General features: G+C 40.5%; 1 protein-coding gene across 1 annotated transcript; it reads left to right on the top strand.

The window, feature by feature from the left end:
* Nucleotides 1-2,716: 2,716 nt before the first annotated feature.
* TLR3 (toll like receptor 3) lies at nt 2,717-21,739 on the top strand. Its single transcript, XM_067551603.1, has 5 exons — nt 2,717-2,959; nt 6,946-7,391; nt 14,391-14,582; nt 17,195-19,023; nt 19,718-21,739. The coding sequence occupies exons 2-5, from the start codon at nt 6,954-6,956 to the stop codon at nt 19,944-19,946; spliced, it is 2,688 nt and encodes an 895-aa protein (XP_067407704.1). The 5' UTR covers nt 2,717-2,959; nt 6,946-6,953; the 3' UTR covers nt 19,947-21,739.
* Nucleotides 21,740-22,907: the final 1,168 nt, after the last annotated feature.

Raw genomic sequence — 22,907 nt, 5'->3', positions numbered from 1 at the left:
GAGCAAACGCTTTAAGAAAACATCAAATATTGCAAGACTCCCAATACAGTTACAAGAGCTGGCAACACTGTATACAACTGTTATATGTCTGTGACTGTTAGCATTTTCCTCATTTGTCTTTGCTTAGCTAAGCCAAATATATTTAGCTTTTTAACTTGCTCTTTCAGTTACCCTTTGGGAAAAATTTTGGGCCATGGGTGCAATGTATGCAGTTACAAAACCCAACATGGGCATGCACAAGAGCACATTTTGGCTAACTGAGCACCTAACTATCACTGTGCATGGAACTACTCAGTTTTCATGTGCAAATGCCATGTTGCATGCACAGAAATGTTTCCATATGCATTTTTGTCAGAAGAGGCACTGGACCCCAACTGAAAAATTCAGCCCTTTATATGTTGTGACTATGGACCCAGTCCAGAACTCTTTGAATGTAATAGAAGGACTCTGACTTGAATGGGCTCATTTTTATTTAATACTAAAAGCAATGTGATTCTATTGTAGTTGTACTAAGACAAACTTCTCTATTTTGAGCCTCTGTTATTCTGGTCAGGAGAAGGAATTGAAAGATGTTATTCCACAGTTTATTTATAGATGAAGAGCTTTGCACCATCTTAAACTTGCATTTAGCATCAGATATTTTCAGTTTTGAACATGAACAATTAGTAAATGTGTAAGGCATCGGTGTTGGAGTTCATCTGGCAGAAGTCCTAAAAGGGACAAAATGAGCCAGTTTCATTTAGTCTGATTTCCCTTGGATATCTCAGATGGAATCTACAAAGAGACTCAGGCATTGCAATGCTGAACATCACAACGCTTAACTTTTAGGCACCTAGAAAATCACAGAAACAACACTGGCATCCACAAAGCTGAGTTAGGCACCTAGGCTCTTAGCCAATAAATGGGGAGCGATGGCATCTAAGATCATGATTTTAAAAAGCCAGCACAGTAGGTGGGGATCTGCCTAAATTAGCCAATGGGAGATGCGGACAAGTGGGGTCTGCCCAGCCTTTCCCCTTTCACAAGGACAAATGCCCAATCTGGGCTGTGGTGAGGTATGTAGCTCTGCATAGCAATCCATGACAAGAAACCAGCCACCTGGAGTCAGGTTAAATAATTTGTTGTAGGACTCAGGCACACCACACAAAATGACCAAAGGGGGAGGTGGTGCTGTTACCCACCTTATAACTTTTAGCCCAGTGATTAGAAAGAACTCATCTAAGTTGTAGGAGACCCGGTTCAATTCCCTGCTCTCTGTCAGAAGGGAAGAAAGAATTTGAACAGGAGAGTGTTCTGACCACTGAGCCAGGGCACATTCTGATGCATAACTCTCTCAGTCTCTTCCTGTTGATGCTGTTGCACTGTGGATGGCTAATAAAAGAGTGATTGGAGCAGGGGGACTGGATTTTCGGTCTCCCATGTGTGTGCCCTAACCACTGGACTACAGAATCATACTCACACCCCCTAACCCTCTGTGGAGAAATATAACTGTCCTTGGGCCAAAGATAGAGCAAGAGCCTACAAGAGTGTAAGAATGACTCTGTAGTCCAGTGGTTGATGCATATTCAGGTATATTTAACAGCATGTTTTGATTTGCTGGTTTCAATATGGCTGGAAGTACAGATGGCAGCTGTTCACAGATGATGCACAGAGGCCCAGAAACTGCCTTAATCTTGACTGAAGATGAGGGAGTATCCCTCCATATGAATGAGACTTGGCGGGTCGGTTTATTTTACCCCAGAAAAGAACCTTCTGAGGCAAAGCTCTATTGTTCCACTGAGGCCCTGAATTATTGTTTGCTTATCTGATAATGGTAGAAGGAAGTCAAAGGGCATAGGGAAAGGGTGCAATTTAGGCTCCCTACAGGAGTCAGTTCTGGGTTGTAATTAGATAGCAGCACAGCCAAGGTGCTAGGCAGTGTGGGGGTGGAAAAAGGGACCAGGGAGGAAAAGTGCTTGTATTCATTCACTTTCATTCTTCTCTCTTTGCCCATGCTATGCTCTGTGGGCTCCAGGTGAGTCAGACCCCTCAAAGCCTTCATCCCATAGTGAATGTTCCAGAAAGAAATGGCTAAAGCAGTGGAATGTAATTATTGCTTTTATATTTCACTGAACTGAGGGATGAAACTGGAAATCTCATGTGAATGCAACTTTTTTTTACTATGGTTCAGATTTAGAAACTGGAAACATTGCTCTGCTGCCTTTAGAGGCCTTGTCTGCATTGAAAAATGCAAACCTGTAGTCCAGCAACAATGCAGTGCTAGCAATTATGTAAGTGCTAGTGTGATCCGGGCATTGGCGTTTTTACCACTCTATCATGAAAACTTGCTCTGACCAGGGTAGTAAAAACACCAATGCCCTGTCCGCAGTAGCATTCAGCACTACAACAACTGCACATTGCCAGAATAAGGGTATACATTTTTCTGGTGTAGACACACTCTTAATGCAAAGGCATGAAAATTAAGCAGAACTCGGAAGAAGGAGAGGGAGAATAGGGCAAAGAGAGGGGATTAAGAAATCAGGCAATTTTGAAATACCTTGGAAAGCTAATGGGGAATTGAAACTACTGCAGGCTGAAAAGAGTAATAATGCTTAATGTCTTTGTTGAAAATGAATCCTGAATAACAGCGAGGTTTAGGGAAGGTTGCTGTCTCTTTAAATGGAAAGAGCTTGGGACAGGAAGAGTACATTAAAGTACACACACACAAACGAAAAAGGAAACAATGAAGGATCAGAGAAGTGGGGAAAGGGAGAGCATTCTGTGTGGCTGCAAACAGGACAGGGAAGCTTCTCCTTTTAGCACTTTCTTCAGCTTTTACTGTATGACGGGTTTTACTTCGAAGGCTTATCGTGGTGAAGTGCCCTTTCCTAAGAACGAACAAACAGGAAAAAAGAGGGGAACTGTGAATCCATCGAGCCAAAAAAGGGGGAACACTCTATCCTAAAGCAGCTGCTGTTTGGTGAGTGGGGAAAAAATTCCTATTTTTTAACAACTTTGAATTAAGGAAAAAAGAACTGTTTCTCACTAAACAGAAGTTGTTTGTATTTTATGGCTGTGTGTGCAGCAATTACAAACTTAAAAACCCAGATGAGGCTATGTGGAAGCAATGCAGTTTTTACCTTAAAACACTAGATTTATTAGCACCAGGTGTTATGTTGTTTTTCTCTGACTCCAGAGATCCAGGTGTTAATGGCAAATTATTATATTACCTGCATGAAAAGTTGAAATATTTTATTTCAAATCGCCAAGCAGTCTAAGATAATATAATAAACTGAGAAACTACTCTCACCCTATTCTTTTAAAAAATCACATTTGTTACATCAGAAACCACTCACGACATAAGTGTTCTCTTCCTGTATGTTTCAAGGGAGCTTTAAGACAATGGAGCCAAGCTAAGTTGCCAATTGCTGCTTGGGAAGCACTAAGCATCCTCAGTTCTCAATGTCACTGGAAGTTGGGAATGCTCAGTATCTTCCAGATGGTGCTCAGTTCCATGCAGGATTGGGCCCTGGAGCTGATTGAGTAGATGTTAAAGGATTTTGGTGAGGTTTACCTTGTTAAAATCCTGACCCTATTGAAGTCTAGCGGACTTTGCTATTGACTTCAGTGGAGCCAGGATTTCACCCTGTGTTTTTAAAAAGGAAGGGAAGTTAAGGGCCTGATCTTGCAAGCCTATTTATAAAAGAGTTATCTTTAGATTGTGGGGATATTTGCATGAGCCAGGATTATGTGCAGCAATAAGGATGTGGAACACAGGGTTTATAGCAAGCATAGTTGTACTGTAGCTTATTAGGAGGAGGATCAACATTTTCTTGGGATATTGTGAAATGTACAAACAGGATCTCTGAGCAGTCCTAGTGATATCAAAGAACTGCTTTGCACAAGTAAGGGCTGGATTCTAACTGGATTATTGTGTTCTGCATTGTGTGTGTATGAACAGAATGCTCTACTGTCATACGGGACTACATATTCTTACATAATAGCTCCAGTGGAAAAGTAAAAAAAACAAACCAAAAAAACAATACGATATAATATGGGGCAGGTGAAAGCAGAAATGGCACATTTAACTGAAGTTGCATTACACTGGGCAGAGTGGTGCTTCTGTTAGGCTCACAGCAAACACAGGCTCAGATTCTGCAGTAAGATCTTCACGGTTGGATCCTTTCAATTGCACAAAGTCCCACTCAATTTAATGGCACTGTGCTTGGGTTCAAAGGTCCTCCCTCTGCTGCCATATCTGATTAAAGGAGTAGGCCTGTAGGTTGTGTTCTACTTACAGTTGATTTTAAATTATTCCATAATCCAACAATATACAACAACATTTAGCCCTATCACAAGGTGGGATTATGGGAAATGGAAGAATTTAAAAACTCATAATGCAAAATCTATTAATGGTTCATACATTGTATCAATATATTATTAAATGAACCAGTGGTCATAATGAGTCAAGTTCTTCTCCTTTATAGCAGTGTAAAAAAAAGGAGGAATTCCATTGAATTAGAGCCTGTAATAAGATTTATGAGAGCAGATCTTTGGGACTTCAATAGTACTACCCTAGTTTAACTTCAAGCACATCTGTAAGTGTTTGGGATCAGGACATGAAAAGAGGAAACAGATTATTCATCTGGGCTTTCACAGAGCAACAAGGGAAAGAAAGACATTTAAAATGACATTATTGTAGAACAGTCTGGCAAGGGAACACAGGTATAGGTGCTGTACCTGTAACTTAATTTGTTTTTTGAAACAGGCTTGTTCTTTCTGTTGTAAAACAAAACATTGTCTAACATGTTTAAACAAGTTCATTTTCAATATATCTTTTCAAATGGACTAACTGAATACTCTAGAGAAATTGACCATCTACTGTACTCTCAAAAAAGGGATTTTTTTAAAAGAATATTCTCTTGTATAGACAACAAAAGTGAGAAACAGCAGGTGTGCCTAGTCAAGACATCTGGCTTCAGATTACCTAGCTTAATGAAACATTGGAAACAGTAGGTTTAAAATAAATGGGCAAAATTCTGCTCTGAGTTCTATCTATGACTGCATTTAACCCGTGATTCTACAAAGCACGTATGTATTTTACTACATCCCTATTCAGTATGACATATAAACACATGCCTAACTTTAAGTGCACAAGCAATCTGTAACCAGTGGGACTACTTATGTGTTTAAAGTGAGGCAGGTGCTTAAGCACCTTACCGAATCTGGGCCTAAAATCATTCTGCAGGATTTGGTCTGATATACTTTTAAGACCACAAATGTTCTTGCCTCTATTGCTAGTAACATCATAAATTAATCAGATTAAGAATTTTATTTAAAGATAAAAGTTATCACTTCTGCATTTTATTTACCCTTCCCAATGCTTGTAGCTTTGACTATTTAGTTTCACTTTCATTTCTCATCTGTTTTGTGGCAGCTTCTTTTTCTGTCCTCATGCACTAGGACAATGCTGAAATGTTTGGGCTCCAAAAAGGGATGTTTAGAGAACATTGTCAGTTTAAAAGCCATAAACTGTAAATAAATCTCTTATCCATTAGAATATTAAAAATGGAACAATCTTTTTAAAAAATCCACTTTTTTCTTTGCTTTTTATATCTTTTTCCACTTGAACAGAGAAAATTCAGTCAATTTCACTACTGGGTTCTTAAGGTGGGGGTTTCAAAGACTGGAGGGAAGGGTTTATGTTTGTAAAAACACTGTTCTAAGAGTGATATTTGAAATGTTCCAACATTTCAATTGGTGTTAAACTTTATTTAAAAAAACCCTTGTCACAGGGGGACCCCACTTGAAGCACCCTCTAGAGTCAGGTTGCAGCAGAACAGGCACATCCGCTTCAGCATTCCTCCTTCAGAGTCCCAAGTAACACCACACAAGTTTCCTTGACTCGCTAATACCCCACTGGGGCTGGGGGCTGTTACTAAAACATAATTCAAATATTCCATAGCAAAAGCCCCATCCGGTCCATTTCTCACACCCAGTGATATATTGCTTAAAATCCTATGTCCTGTAGTCCATCCCCATAGTACATACCACACTCCAGCATTTTCCACCATACACATGCTCTTCTTCAACCTTCTCCTGTCCTTTTACCACAACAGCCACCCCAGACCTTCTAGCTAAAGTGTAACCCCACTGGTCCCCATAGGAATCCCCCACAGCCTCTCTGCTGGGAGCTCAACCTCCCTAGGGCAGCATCCCTCACTTCCCCTGACCCTCTCACTGGTCCTCTGTGCCCAGCTCTCCAAGCATGGAGATATCACTAGGGAAGCCCCTCTGCTGTTCCCCTGCCTTCCACCTGCTGGCTTAGAATCACAAACATGTGCCTCTAACCTTCAACCTTGGCTCTTTGGCTTGGGAAGATCCACTGACAAGCCCCTCTTACTACTCTCCTACCTTCAGAGGCCCACTAAAGTTTCCATCAGGATCCCTAGCAACTCTCATCTTTCCTGACAGACCATTCAAGGACCTCCTTTTATACAGCCCTGCTGTCCTCTCTTATGCTCCACTTAGGAGGCAGCTAGTGAGTCACAGGTGTACTGGCTTCTTCCTTCTTAAGGGCTAGTACCACTTCATGACCCCCTGATTTTATAAAATTTTAATTTTGGGCCAAGTTTAAATTAACATTTAAAAAAAGACCCACCCCATTTTCACTGAAATTAAAAAAAAATGAGGCCTTTAAACAACAAAAACAAATTTTAAACAAAACCTAGATTTTGGGATATGATTGAATTTAATTTTTTCAACAAAGGAGCAATACTGCATGGGGGAGGAGGGGGATGAAATGTTTTAGGTAATTTAAAATGATAAAATTGTGTTGTAGTGTACATAGCAGCGTAAGTGAGATTACTAGATTATAAACCTGGTTTACTTACAGTAAGTGTTAATGTACACACTTTACGAAAATGATGATAACTTGTACTGCATGTGTTCATTTTTCTTTTGTAGATAGAACAATGAGAGACGCCTTTCCCAGTTGGGCCTGCTTGTCTTGCACCCTGTTGACCTTCTGGCTCTGTGTAATAGCTGCGAAACAATGTAAAATCAGAAATCAAGTGGCTGACTGCAGTCATCTAAAGCTGAAGCAAATTCCTTCAGATCTCCCAATTACTATAACAGCACTGGACATTTCTCATAACCAGCTAAAAATGCTACCACCTGCAAATTTTACAAAGTACAGCCAGCTTGTTTACTTGGATGCAGGATCCAACAGCCTATCTAAACTGCAGCCAGAACTGTGCCAAACCTTGCCCCTGTTAAAAGTTTTGAAGCTGCAACATAATCAGTTGCATGAGCTCACTGACAATGTTTTTGCTTCCTGTTCCAGCCTGACTGAGCTCAATTTAGGGCACAACATAATAGAAATCAAAAGCAATCCTTTCAAAAACCTGAAGGTAAGTTATAGAAATATTGCTCTTCATTTTCTAAAAGGGGAGGTGGGAGGAGAAGAAGTTACTGGATGAAAATCCAATGCATCTCCAGAGGTGGTTTTGGCCCTCATCTAGGAAGGTCCAATACACTTATTGATCAGAACTTAATTTTTTAAATTTTGTCAGCTAATATTAATGTTACTTTTAATCTTTTTTTATTTTTTATCAATTTAAATGTTCACAGCTATGGGAAATTATGAGTGGAGATAAACAATTATTTAATGGTAGTAGATATTGAGATTCAAAAAGTTAAAGCTTTAGAACTTTAACACAAGTTGTCAACATCATATGTCAAAATACAGAAGGTAAATATCCTTAAATCAAACTTCTCACTTTGTCTATCTATAAATTTCAATGATAACTTATGGAAATATTTTTCATTTTGATTTGTGTGTGTACGGTGAAATTGGTGTTTACTGACATTTACCAATAAATAGCTATGCCTTCCAAGCCTAAATATATGCTTCTTCATTCTCTGGAGAAGAAGCAATCTAATTTTACTGGTGAAAAGTTCCAGAGGGGTAGCTGTGTTAGTCTGTATACAGCAAAAACAACGAGAGTCCTGGAGCACCTTAAAGACTAACAAATTTCTGCAAGCAGGACTCTCATTATTTTTCCTAATTTTATTGTTAACTTCTTCCTTGTATTTTCCCAAAGAATGGACCAGATAATGCCCACTGGATTAGAGAAGAATGGGGCCTCTGCCAGTTCTGTGGGGTCCTTCCCTGCATCCCCTTCTTCCTCTTGACCTTATTGAGACCCTGTTGAGAGATCCAGGTCTGTAATGGGGGAAGAGTGGCAAGTTGGCAGGTCTGGAGGATAAATGAGTGAGGTGGAGGCAGAGTTGGAGGTTGCAGATCATTCCCCATTAGGCGCTGTGGAAATGAGAGAAAATAATACAACTTGAGGAAAATGAAAAATCAGATAGTTTAGAAAATATAGAAGGACTTAAAATCTCCGCAATTTACAGCGATTTTTTTTTTTGTCCTTTTTGGCCAGATCTAGTAGGTAGTATGTTTTGTGTGTCAAGTTTCTATATTCCAAGCACACACATTTGTGACTTTCCTTATCAATCTGAGGGGTTAAATTTCTTTCCTTTTTCAGGCCTCTATGAGCTTATGGGGCTTATATGAATTGGTAGCTGCTAGCTGGTAGCCAACACTACCATCCGCTTAGAATTTGTCAGCATTCTTCTGCCTTGGGTGGTACAGCTTGTGAAAGATCAACATCACCAGGGGTGTGCACCAGAATTTACTTTGACCCCTTTTGGAGGGACACATTGTGTGCCCTCACCTGGCCCCAGGAAGAGCTCGCTCTTCCCATCCCGCCCCAGGGAGTTGCTTGTTCTTCCCTCTCTCCCTCCCGCTGCCCTGGGAGGAGCTCCTTCTCCCCATCCCCGCCTGGGAGGAGTTCTATGCCCCCAACGATTATTGGGAGGTCTTGTGCCCCTGCTTGCCCTCCCTTGTGCATGGCCCTGAAAGTAACCACATTTTATTTATCAGTAAACTGATCTCCAGCAGCTCAAGAGAATGTTGTGGTTACCCTGACCAGCTAAGCTTTCTTTTAGCATTTGGGGGATCACCAGAACACAGAATTGCTCTGGCGATGCTCCTGGGATTCCCCCTGTGCTACCTGGTGATTATTCCAGAGTGGGGGGATATATAGTTATTTAGATAAGCAGGTTTTGTGCCTGTAGCCACTTCAGGGCCACAATCTAGCCTTAGCTAATGCTGTGAGATTGGCAAAGTAGCATTATAATTTCCATTTTTTATTTAAGGAAATAGAGGCCCAAAGATATTAACAAGTTTGCCCAAGGTCACAAGTTATTAGAATTCAGGTCTAACTCTGAAGGCCAATGTTTAATGTGGTAAAATACAGTGCCTCCCAATTAAATCACTCCACTTCTCCGTTTGACCACTTTTAAAATTAGGATGGTGATAATACTTCATTAGTAGTCTCAAAAGACTTAGCAAAAGTGGGTAATAATTATTAGCCACATTTTACACATGGGTTCAGTAACACAATAAGCTACAGCCTACTGTGTGGGAGACAAAAGAGCTTATTCTCTGTTTCATTTGATTAATTCAGCACAGGAGAGAGTGGGGAAGGACAAAAATGATTCTAAGCCTTCTTTGTGCTTCCTGCTATTCTGGCTTGGCGGAATAATGTCCTCTTATCCCCCAACTGTAGCATGGGGGGCTGTGTTAAGAGTGAGCATAGGGCTATTTCACCCACTCAGAATCAGTGTGGGAGCTGCATAAAAAGGCCTTCTTAGAGCAACAGAGAATTGGACAAATGGGTAGGTTCTAATCACTGTCTGTTATCATGTTGGTTTGCTGCCTGAGACAAGTCTAAGCCAATGCAGTGCTTCAATGAACTGCTCTGTAAAATGTAGATACTTCCTTACTCCATGGGTATGTTGAAATACAACAAAATAATGTTTACTATGGGTATGTCTACACTGCAGAATGAAGTCGATGTATTTTAAATCGACTTTCACCCACCAAATTTTAGAAGTCGCAGGAGCATGATCACACCATGCTCCTTGCGTCGGGCTCTTGCGTCCCCACTTACCATGCTTGGGTCGACATTCAAAGCAGTGCACTGTGGGTAGCTATCCCATAGTGCGACTTGCCGCAGAGGCTTTTGGGAAGGCTGTTGTCCTCTCATGATGCAACGTATTCCTTCCCCCTCACTTCTTGTCCCAAACAAACTGCAAATGCTTTTTGCGCCATTTTTCTATGCCGCATACACGCCATTGCCAGAGAGGCATGGAGCCCACTCAGCTCTGCACTATCATTGTGAGCATCACAAATACCTCACGGCTTATCCTGCAGTATTTTCAAGGGCAAGACAGGAGCTGCAGCATGGAAAATTGCGATGTTACCGAGGCCACCCTGCTACAAGCCATGGAGCGAAACAATTCCCGTTTGCTGCAGGCTGTCGCACATTCTCTTTAGTCGGTGAAGTTCTGGTCCTGGGAAACAAGCACAAACTGGTGGGATCGCATCATTATGGAGGTGTGGGATGATGATCGGTGGCTGCAGAACTTTCGTATGTGAAAGGCCACTTTCTTTGAACTTTGTGCAGAGCTGTCCCCAGCCCTGAACTGCGAATACTCACTTGAGACCAGCTCTGACAGTGGAGAAGTGAGTGGCCATCGCTCTGTGGAAGCTGGCAACCCCAGACTGCTACCGGTCAGCTGGGAATCAATTCGGAGTTGGTAAATTCACCGTTGGAGCTGCTGTGATGCAAGTGTGCAGGGCCATTACTAACTTCTGCTACGAATGGTAGTGACTTTGAGAAACATTCAGGACATAGTGGATGGGTTTGCTGCAATGGGGTTCCCAGATTGTGGGGGGCAATAGATGGCACGCATATCCCTATCCTATCACCTGACCATCTTGCAACAGAGTACATACATCGGAAGGGATACTTCTCAATGGTATTGCAGGCCTTTGTGGATCACAAGGGACGTTTCACCGACATCTATGTGGGGTGGTCTGGAAAGGTGCATAACTCGCGCATTTTTAGGAACTCAGGTCTGTTCAAAAAGTTGCAGTCGGGCACTTTCTTCACTGACCAAAAAATCAATATTGGGGATTTTGAAATGCCAGTAGTGATCCTGGGGGATCCTGCCTACCCCTTGCTCCCTTGACTAATGAAGCCCTACACTGGGCACCTGGACAGTAAGAAGGAGCATTTCAATAGCAGGCTCAGCAAGTGCAGAATGGTGGTGGAATGCACATTTGGGTGTTTAAAAGCCAGATGGAGAAGTCTACTCACTATGTTTGACATTAATGAAAAGAACATCCCAGTAGTTATATCTGCATGCTGTGTGCTCCCTTTGTGAAACAAAGGGAGAAAAGTTCCTGCAAGGTTGGGCTGTGGAGGCTGATAGGCTGACTGCCAATTTTGAGTAGTCAGATTCCAACGCTATGCTCAGAGCCAACTGCGGAGTGTTTCGCCTATGGGAAGTTTTGAAAATCTGGTTTCGCGATGAACCTCAGTAATGTATGTCTTTGCTGCACGTTTCTTTCCTATCCCTCACCCTTGCATCATTGGCCCCCTCCCCTTTTTCCCTGCCCAAGCTATGAATGAATAAAGACAGATGTTTTTTAAAGCTGCAAAGTTTTATTTGTAACCTGTTTCAGTGGGGGAAAAGCAAGATAAGTTAACATTGTAAAGTGTCACTGTGCAAGCAACAGTGATTGCGTGAAGTTCTTAAAGGGGCCATCACGTCTTTCTGCTCGCCTCCACTGGCATGGAGTGCAGCATGTACTGCACCCTGCTCAGCCTCCTCCTAGAGTGCTTGTGGGTGGAGGATGTTAAGAAACTAGTTGTCAGTTGAGCATTTTGGAGGGGCTGCAGAAGGAGTCTGTCCTGCTGCTGCTCTTCCTGGAGCTCTACCAGACACCTTGGCATGTCGGACTGATCCCTCATAATACACAACATCGCCTGTTGCATTGCACGCTCCTGCTCCTGTGCTGATCTTCTGTGTTCATGTCCATGTCTAGTTTTTCAGACAAGGATATCCTCCAGGCTCTGAGCTCTGTGTTCATTTGTTCGCTGAACATGTCATCCCAGGGGTTTTTTTTTCCGCTTCCTAATCTGGGAAAGTCTTTCGGCAGGAGTTCTGCAAGGTGGGCTGAAGGCCGAGGTGTTGACTGTAAGAAAGGCAAAGCACAAAGTTGCCATTGTTAGCTGATCCAAAGTAGTGAAAGAAATGTTACAATGTAAAAAGAACTCCCCTTCATGTTCACAAGGCCAAGCCAGACCCACATTCCAATCTGTACATATCGGACGGGTCGGAGTGGTGTTCCAGACATGGTAAGCAAGGGGCCTTTGCATCCATTATAGAGAGGTCTCATTAGCACTAAAATCCACATGTAAGCAAGGAGAGGCATCACTGGGTTCCCCTTTAACATCCCAAGGAGCAGTTTGGGAGGAGGTAGGCAAAACAGGTTAGAGGATGCTCTGAGTGAAGTGTAACAGCAGAAAACATAGGGCAACCAGCATCCCGACCCATAATGCCAATGGCATTAACACCATGATTAAGAATTGTCTTGTGTAGGCGCTCAGAGACACCATCCATGGCAGGGGAATAAGACACAGTGACTACATTGCTCGGGTATTATAAACTTGCGCCATCTTGCCTAGGTGAGCATATGTGATATCAGTCTCCTGATGGTAACGCAGACAGATAGGGAAGATTTGTTGCAGGCATCGGTGTACAGGCCTGGCCCTTATGCTGCTATGCTGTGTTCCGCGATGATGCCTGCTCATTTATTAGGAGATTAGTGCGGTAAAGTTTACTACCGTGGTGGAAGAAATAAGGCTGCCCTCACCAGAAACTTTCTGCAAAGATTACCTATGTGAAAGTTTTCTCGAGATATCCACGGAGGATTCTCAGGACATACCTGTGCACATAAATAGTTTGTTTCAGGGGTAACCCTCTGCTGAAGTTTACCAATACCCAGGAAGCCCATCCCCTCAAAAACACAAACTCCTTTTAAGAAGCTGGACTGGGGATATAACCACAAAAATTAGGTTTGCCACACACACTCACCAGATGTGATTTCCCCGGCATCTTGATCAGTCCCACTGTCCTGTGTGTGGCTGGGCTGCTCTGGGGTAACAAACAGGTCCTGGCTCTCAGAGAGAATGGATACTCCATTCTCCTGCACCCTGCTCTCCTCATCCTCCTCTTCCTCATGCACAGAGTCCTCCTCATTCATCCTGGACTGGGATTTTTCAGAGGTATCGATGCTCCGTGGTGGCACAGTGGTGGGGTCACCTCAGAGAATTGCATGCAGCTCCTCATAAAAGCAGCACGTCTTCAGTGACAAGCCAAAATGACTGTTCACCTCCCTAGCTTTCTGATACATGTGCCACAGCTCTTTGATTTTAACACGGCACTGCTGAGCATCCCTATTGTGGCCCTTCTCCACCATACCATGCAATATCTTCTTGTAGATATCCAAATTTCTTTTGCTGGCTTGGAGCTGAGCCAGAACAGACTCTTCATCCCACAGACTGATGAGATCCAAGACCTCGGGTTGACTCCATGCTGGAGCATGTTTGGGTCATGCAGTCGCCATGAGCGGTTCAGCTACAAAGCTCTCTCCATGCTGACCAAATCGGAAATGGGAATTCAAAATTTCCCGAGGCTTGAAGGGAGGAACTATTTCCTGTTTACATGGCCACGGTGCAGCAGAGTGCGAATGTCCAGAGCGGTCACAACAGAGCATTATGGGATACCACCCAGAGGCCAATGGCATCGATTTACGTTGAGCTTTGCCTACATTGACGCAAATTCAACCCATGGCATTTGACTTCAGTGTTATGCCACTTGCAGAGGTGGTTTTATTAAGTCAAATTTTACCGCAATTTAGGTCGGCAGAACTGACGTGCCAGTGGAGATGCATATTTAAGGAGGTTGACGTAAGCGGCATTATGTCAACCTCCATTGCCAGTGTAGAGCGGGCCTAAAGTACAAAGTATTAAGGCCAGTCAGAGGGAGTAGTGAGACTAGAATTCAAGCCCTGAGCTAACCGTTTGCTGCCCCATAGGCTTTGGGACCTTTTGGTGGGAAGAGGAGTTTAAGATAAGCAGCTTGCTTTTTACCATATGTCATGGCAGGTGAAGATCACCCCAGTTGTTGAGGCTGGAGGTAGCTCGCTAGTTCCTTTTCCCTGTGTGAGATGTCAGGGTGCTTTCTCCTGCAGGAGACTGGGGATTGGGAGCCTGTTGCCATGTTAGCTCAAGGATTCCCATAATGAGCAACATCTGATGTAGACCGACTATTGTCTTCCAATGTATGTGTTATTTCCCTGTTGCAATTTTTGTTCTATTGTTCTTCTAATTGTGGTCATGTGACCAATTTTTAACCTGTCAGGCTGGCTAAAATAATTCCAAAGGTATCTAACTTGTTACTGTATTTTAACCTGTGTTCCCTCCCAGAATTTGAACATATTGGATGTATCTCATAATGGTTTGCTATCTACAAAATTAGGATCCCAGCAACAGTTGGAGAACCTTCATGAGCTTGTGCTGTCAGAGAATCAAATCACTGAGTTAAAAAAGGAAGAACTAGATTTTCTTAGCAACACTTCCTTAAAGAGGCTTGACTTATCATCTAACCCACTGAAAGAGGTAAGAAACATCGGCCCACATCTTTGGCCGGTATAAATCGAGGTAGTTCTGTTGAATCCAATGGAGGTACAGTGATTTACACTAGTTGAGGATCTGGCCCATAATTTTTATATTTTGCAATCACTGGTAAAAGAATAGTATTGATTCTGGACAGAGGTAATATTGTTTTGTTGTGATCAAATATACATTACTGTATTCTTAATATTGTCATGTAGTTTATTACATAGATGAAGTAAGATTTCTGATGCACTTAACTACTCATTTCCTTTTGTGTAAGTGTTTGAGATTTGTAACTGATGCAATATTGTTATCGCTCAATCTTAACTAGTAGTAAAGGCCATGATCCTGCTTCCTCTGAAATAAATGGGAGCTGGACTGGGCTCAAATTAGATTACAAGTAGCAACCAAAAGTACATCTACACTGCGTTTTAAAACCTGCAGCAGTGAGTCCCAGAGCAAAGGTCTACAGACTTCAGGCTCCTGGGGCTCATGCTGCGGTGCTGAAAACAGCTATGTGTGGCTAAAAGGTTCAAACTCTGCAGGTGGGGTGGGGGCAGGCTTCAGAGCTTGAGCTCCAGTCCAAGCTTCTGCACTGCTGTTTTTAGTGCCATAGCTTGAGCCCCATGAGCTTGAGTCTATATATACCCGGATTCTGAAATATGCTGCTGTGGATTTAGTTCAGTGTAATGTTTAGTTCAGTGTAATTTAGTTCAGTGTAATTTAGTTCAGTGTAATGTAGTTCAGTGCTGCTGTGTAATGTAGTTCAGTGGTTTTCAACCTGTGGTCCATGCACCCCTTGTCGGCTGCAGACTATGTCCTAAGATTTCCAAAGGGGTCAGCACCTCCATTCGAAATTTTTTAGGGATCCGCAAATGAAAAAAGGTTGAAAACTCTTGGTGTAGACATATCCTGAGAGAACACATTCACCAATAGTAGTTAGAGTAGATAAGCAGCAACATTAATGTAACATGAGCACTCAAAATAGCCATTACATCCCTTTCCCCCAAACTTAAAGATGTCTGCCAGGGAAATGCAACAAAATACTAAAAGAACAAAAAAATGAATGTGCTAATCTCTTTTCCACCAATATTGTCTGTCTTTTTTCCATGTTTCTCTCTTGTTTTTTCTTGAAAAGAAGGTTCAGTTTCCCCCTCCCTCTTCCTCTTTTGCATATGTTCTCTGCTGTGCACTCCCTTTGCTCTCTTGCATTATATTTCTTCCCCTTTACGCTTCCTTTGTTCACTGTCACCTGCTTTTCTTCTTTCTGACCTGCCCACTTCTGTTTTTCTCTTTCTTGTCTTCCTTTCTCCTCTCTCCTGCATATTTCTTTCCCCATCCCATGGCATCTTTACTAGCAACCCCACCTCTCTGACTTTTTAACTGAAGTTCCAATGGCTGTGGTTATTAATGCATTATGCTAGAGATACCAACATCTGGATCTTATGCCCAGTTCAGTCATAAACAGTCCTTTGGTATCTTGGACAGACTAATCAGTCTGTCGCTTCATTCCCTAACCTTTACCTAGCTCACAGAGCTAGTGTTAAGCTAACTTCATTCATGTATGTGAAGTGCTCAGATACTATGAAAATGAACACAGTAGAAAAGCATACAAATAGATGAAAAAAGTGGATGTCCTTTCTCCAAGTCTTCTGCCTGCATGCTATTTTATGTGCTACACATGCATACTCCAATCAAAGCAGCATTAAAATATGGTTCTGTTCTGAAAAGTGATTGCAAAAATGGCATTGTAGAATTCTGAATTTGTCTCACTGACTTGCAGGATAAGTGTACTCATTTCACAAGTAAATTGGTGTTGGGGTTTTTGTTGTTTTGTCCCCATCCCTCCCTCCCCACAAAGATCAGTTCTGCAAACACAATGTGGGATCTGAAAGTCAAACTGAGTTCTTTCTGTCTCATGTATTTGAATTATGGCATAAGCTGAGTACTTGTGCCTATCACTACTCAAGTCTTGTAACAAATCAAGAAGAGGGACAAATACTCTGATTTGTACCTGCCATTCATTTTGTAGAAGCAAATGTATGGGATGTAATTTCATGAGTGCATATTGTACCCTCAAAAAGGAGATTGGGCTCATCTTGGCTGTTATTGTAGGCCTAAATACTTTTTTTTGGGTGTGCCAAAGTGTATCCATGTCCCTTTCATTTAGTGTCACATTGACACTTTTTGATAATAAATCAGTAAATATGACCTCAAAAGGAAATACATGGCAGGGAGATTTGTTATATGTATTTCTAAGTTACCCCTAAAAATTCAGAGTTACATGGGAATTAAACACAGAATTCCAATTAACTGTCATTTCTCTAATGAAAATACCTATTTTATTTTACAGTACTGATGCAAAATATTTAATTTCAGTGGCATTACTACAGTGTTTTGGACCATTATTATAGAAATATATAAAAATATCACACATTTTAAAACAAAGTTTGGTTAAGTCATGTGGAATTTAGTGAAAATCTAGGAGTTAATTTAAATTGTGTGCTTGGTCTATGGTAGTGATTTAAAGAACTTTCCAGGTTTTGGCTTTGTGGAACAACTTTCTTAAGTGATTTTTCTTGTAAAGTCAAAATAATTAATTTTTTCCCTTCTAGTTTCATCCAGGCTGTTTACATGCGATTGGAAATCTGTATAGTCTTGTGTTGAACAACGCTGAGTTTGGTGAAAATCGCACAGAGAAACTTTGCTCAGAATTATCAGGCACAAAAATTCAGAATCTCTCACTGAGCCAGGTCCAGCTTTCATGTATTCGCAAGTCAACCTTCCGGGGACTGCAAACAACAAACCTCACAGCTTTAAACCTCTCCAAAAATTCTTTGTCCATGATAGAAGATGACTCTCTTGCTTGGCTTTCAAACTTAGAGATTTTAAATCTAGAGGAGAACAAGATTGATCACTTATCTTCTCATTCACTGTCTGGATTGTCCAATCTTAAATATTTGAATATGAGAAGATCACATATCAGAAAAATTGATGATTCCTCCTTTGGTTGGCTAAGCCATTTAGAGTATCTTCTTATAGATGGTAATAGTTTTCAAGAAATTACTCCTAATATGTTCACAGGCTTGGACAATCTGAAATATTTGAGTCTATGTAACTGGATCAATAGCTTACATATAGTAACTAATAAAACGTTTTCATCACTTGCTAATTCTACTCTGCAGTTTCTTAATCTTACAAAAAGTAGAATCACAAAAATAGAAAGTGGAGCATTTTCTTGGTTGGGACACTTAAAAATTCTTGATTTGGGACTCAATGAAATAAACCAGGTGCTCACAGGTCATGAGTTTAAAGGTCTCCAAAATATTGAGGATATCTACCTTTCCTACAACAAACAGTTGACTTTGACAAGTGAATCATTTGCTTTTGTTCCAAGCCTTAGAAAACTGATGCTACGGAAGGTAGCTTGTAGCAATCTGGACCTCTCTCCTTCTCCTTTTCATCCTCTACAGAATCTGACCATCCTGGATATCAGCAACAACAATCTAGCTAATGTAAAAGATGATTTGTTTGATGGACTACACAAACTTGAAATTCTGGATTTGCAACATAATAATTTGGCTCGACTTTGGAAACATGCCAATCCAGGTGGCCCTGTCCTTTTTTTAAGAGATCTTCTTAACCTGCATATAATTAATTTAAAGTCTAATGGCTTTGATGAGATTCCAGTACATGTTTTCAAGGGTTTATTTCAAATAAGAAGCCTGGATTTAGGATCAAATAATTTGAACTTGCTTCCAGCATCTTTGTTTGATGACCAGAGATCTCTAAATTCATTGATCCTTCAGAAAAATCTTATAACATCTGTTGAAGAAAACGTGTTTGGGACAGTTTTCAAGAACCTGAGAGAACTAGAGATGGATTTCAATCCATTTGACTGCACCTGTGAAAGTATCTCCTGGTTTGTTAATTGGCTTAATGTGACCCAAACAAACATATCTGGATTAGATACCCATTACCTTTGCAACACTCCACCTAAATATCATAGTAGTCTGGTGATGAATTTTGACATTTCAGCCTGCAAAGATAGCGCTCCTTTTAAAGTACTGTATATAATAAGCACCACTGTGACAATACTCCTCATCTTTATTGTCATTCTCATCAATTTTGAAGGCTGGAGGATAGCATTTTACTGGAATGTGTCAGTAAATCGAGTACTGGGTTTTACAGAAATAGATAGGCAACAGGAAGAGTTTGATTATGATGCCTACATTATTCATGCAAGAAGGGACAGGCATTGGGTGTCCAAGAACTTCATTCCTCTGGAAAAAAATGATCAGTCTCAAATTAGGTTTTGTTTAGAAGAACGAGACTTTGAAGCAGGCATATCTGAATTTGAAGCCACTATTAATAGTATAAAAAGAAGTCGGAAGATCATCTTTGTTGTCACTGAACATCTCTTAAAAGATCGCTGGTGCAAAATGTGAGTATAGCAAATGCTGTGTGCATACGTGTGTGTGACTAACACTTGCTCAGCAGATCTTTAATACAGTCATTTCTAAAACAGTGGTCTACTTTTTTGAAAACAGAAAGTACAGGGCAAATTATACATTGTGGCATGAGTGTAAATGTGGGGTAATTGCTCTGAAGTTTAATGGAGATACTACAGATGTACACCAGTGTAACTGAAAGGAGAATTTAGCTCATAATCTACCTGCTTGTCTAGTCAATCAAACCATCATTGTCCTTCAGATTATCTTCCCTAAAAATAGATGTTTGAGACAAGACAGTGAAATTGTTAACATACAAAGATCATTTTGAGCCAGGGCCTTACCACTGCCAGTTTGTGTGGCTGACACAAAGAAGAAGACTATATACTAAAGTGAGCCTAATATTGAGACAGTTGACTTGGGTTAATTTCGTGGAGGGCTGATTATTTTTTTTATGTTAAGTTAAGAAATGAGTGATTTATTTACATAATACCAGTATTATCACAAAAGTTAAATGTTGAAAACTAAATACAAATTAAAGCCCCAATCCTGCACTGATCTTTGGGGGATTATCGCAGAAAATTATCTGATGTCAGTTATCCCAACATAAATCAGCAGATTCAATAATTCATAGGCTCTGTGTAAATATATACCATGTGCTTCTAATTGCCTTATTTTTTGCTTAAGGTTCAAGGTATACCACGCTCTACAGCAAGCTATTGAGCAAAGTCGGGATTCCATCATACTGATCTTTCTTCATGACATTCCAGATTACAAACTGAATCATACACTTTGCTTGCGAAGAGGAATGTTCAAATCTCGCTGCATCTTAGATTGGCCAGCTCAGAAAGAACGGGTCAATGCATTTCATCAGCAATTAAAAATGGCACTTAAATCTAGCAGCAACATACATTGAATATCTAAAGTATAAGATTGAATTGTTGTGACTGACTAAATCACAGTAGTCCTTGTGGGAAAAAAATTAAACCAATCCACAGGAACTCCTCTGTATTTTTCCTATTATGTTTTTTTTTAATTGGTAATTGTTCAAATATGTGTTCCTATCCTTCATATTTTGTTTCACCTATTCATAAAATGGTCATGATGGACACAAAAAAATAGGACTGACAACGCTTTCAATCTGTGATCATAAAGAATCAGCCTATTTAAAATATAGCAGAAATAGAGAGAGTGAAGAGATGGGTGGAGAGAATGATTAGCAACATGGTAAGCTTCCATATGAAGGGATGTTGAAAAGACTAGGACTGTTTAGTTTAGAGAGGAAATGAATAAGAGGGAGAGAATGTGGTACAGGAATACAAAGTTATAAATGCTAGAGAGGGTGTAGACTGGGCACCTCTGTTCACATTCATCATATAAAAATGAGAGGAAAATGGAATTAAAAGGTATAAAATTCAAAACTGATAAAAGGAAACATTTTTGCACATGAACCACAGTTAGCCTGGGGATTTCATTGAGCCAAGATCTTTTTGAAGCCAAGATTTTAGCAAGATTCTGAAATGAATTTTCATAAGAGTATATGCCTGGACATGTAGATCTCATTTTTTAAATTCCTTCAATGGTGCAAAGGAGCTGTGTGAAGGCCCTCTGGATTAAGGTGAATTTCAAGCAAGGTAAGAGGATCCAGAACCTCTCTCCTGCTTCTTAATTCTAATAGTCTTCTATCTAGATGCCTCCCCTCTAAAATATCTTGAATTTAGGGCATTCACAAATGAAATGTTCTAGTATTCAATAAATTAAAGAACTGTAAATTGATATTTCTAGTCGTTAATTTTTTTCAAAGGGGAGATGCAATCTGATAAATATTGCTTCATATCAGATGCAAAAATGTACGTTGGATAATAACTGGGCAAAAGGACCATATCTTACAAGGTGCTAAAGTACCCTCAACTCCCATTAAATTCAATACATTGCATGGTTGGTACCTAGATGCCACAGCTACTGTACATAGTTCTCATTTCTGCATTATGATTACACAGAACATTTTGTATATAAAACCAATAATATTAGGGAAGAAGGGACATCCTGGCCATTTTGTGGGCATTTTCTTATAGTCATTACCCACAGTGCTTATTTTTGGTTCAATTCAGTAGGAGCAGATTTGGGTCAAAGAAATGAAAAGTACTTTGTTTTAGTCTTGTGCATTTGTATCATGTATGCATGCTTCTCTTGTTTAGCATGTATTTTTAATGTCTTTTACATGCTATGTACTTTTTTCTTTTTAGTTCCACCTTTAGTTTTTCACTTAAAACAAGTTGTTCAAATAAAAAATGCATACTGGTGCCTTGTGTTTGGTAAACAGAACAATTAATACAGAGAGGGAAAATGAGAGTTTTAACACTGACTTGACCAGAGCACACTCACAACTACCCATAGGACTGAATTTGATGATGGAACTAGGATATTGCTCTGACAATACCAAACATTGAGGGCCTAATTCCCTACTCCCTGTACTCGGCTACCATTCTGAGCTAGTGAAGTCTCACATTCATTTGACACAGGTATAAATGACTATACAAACTGCCAGGCAGTGAAGAATCAGCCCCTAAAGCGTTTAAACCCTTTTAGAGACAAATTTTCCTCCTCCTATAATGGAAGGCTCCCTAAACAGCGAAATTGGTATGGTACCACTGCTTGGGTGCCTAGACCATGGAAGTCTATGCAAGGGGTATCTAGGTTCTGTGGTGCTAGGAGTCCAGCTTCCTAGGCATGTGGGGAGGATTCTTTCTACATCAGTCCCCAATGATATCACTGATATACAGCCTGCTATTTGCATTGTGCACTGAGTTGGGCTTTTGTGATTTTGTACAGACATAATTACATGCTATTCAAAATACAGTATGTCTCTTTAAGATATCTATTTACCTAGAAATCTATTGCTAAAACATAGGAAAATTCTTGTTCATTATATCAGTGAAAGAAAACCATAACATCCTGACTTGCATGACATTGTACATGCACATAAATCTTAGTGGCAATGAAGGGAGCAGTCAGCTGGTGTCTGCTCCCCTTCTCCAGCTACCAGCTTGCATCAAATGGCGGCTAAAAATACATTCCTACTTTTCCTTTTCAAATATGCAATTTCTGTTGTTGCCACAGGGAAATTAAGGGCTATGGCTAGCAAAGGAGGTGGCTTGTATGATAGCCAATTATAGAGGAGGTAGTTCACAATCTTTCTATTGAGATTTGATGCATATTATAATAGAAAAAACCTCTGGGAATCCCTGAACTAAGGAACAGGCTATGGTTAAAATATGTAGACCTTATGTTTGATTTTTAACTATTTTTCTCCTTGTAGTTTTTTAAATATCTATTTTTATTGGCAAACTGTTGCAAACTGGAGCTTTGTAAATTCTCATGGTTTTACAATTAACATTGAGATGCATTTTATTCAGCCCTGAATTATATATTCAGCTCACTTGGGTTTTCCTACTTCAATGAAAACTGCTTGTTCTAATATGCATATAACTCTATAAGCAAGATAAGAAATAGGTGCTGTTTCCTGTAAGCAGCTAAATAGACTACCTACCAGAAATCAATATGAATGAATGAGAATGAAAACTCCCCACCTACCATGCTATTTTACCAATATTATTATTAGTTCTTAGCATTCCTAAACAATATCTATAACTACCCACTTGAGGCTCAGCAGGCCTATCCCATAAATTAGAAATAGAATAATAGAAGATTAGAGTTGAAAGAGACCTCAGGAGGTCATCTAATCCAACCCCCTGCTCCAAGCAGGACCAACCCCAACTAAATCATCCCAACCAGGGCTTTATCAAGCCAGGCTTTAAAAACCTCTAAGAATGGAAATTCTACTACTTTCCTAGGTAACCCATTCCAGTACTTCACC

Source organism: Emydura macquarii, unplaced genomic scaffold (genome assembly GCF_026122565.2).
Source record: "Emydura macquarii macquarii isolate MOO-44397 ecotype Brisbane River unplaced genomic scaffold, CSIRO-AGI_Emac_v2 contig_1363, whole genome shotgun sequence".
Taxonomy (NCBI): Eukaryota; Metazoa; Chordata; order Testudines; family Chelidae; genus Emydura; species Emydura macquarii.
The sequence above is the reverse complement of the archived record's forward strand: the minus strand, read 5'-3'. Positions and strand labels throughout refer to the sequence as shown.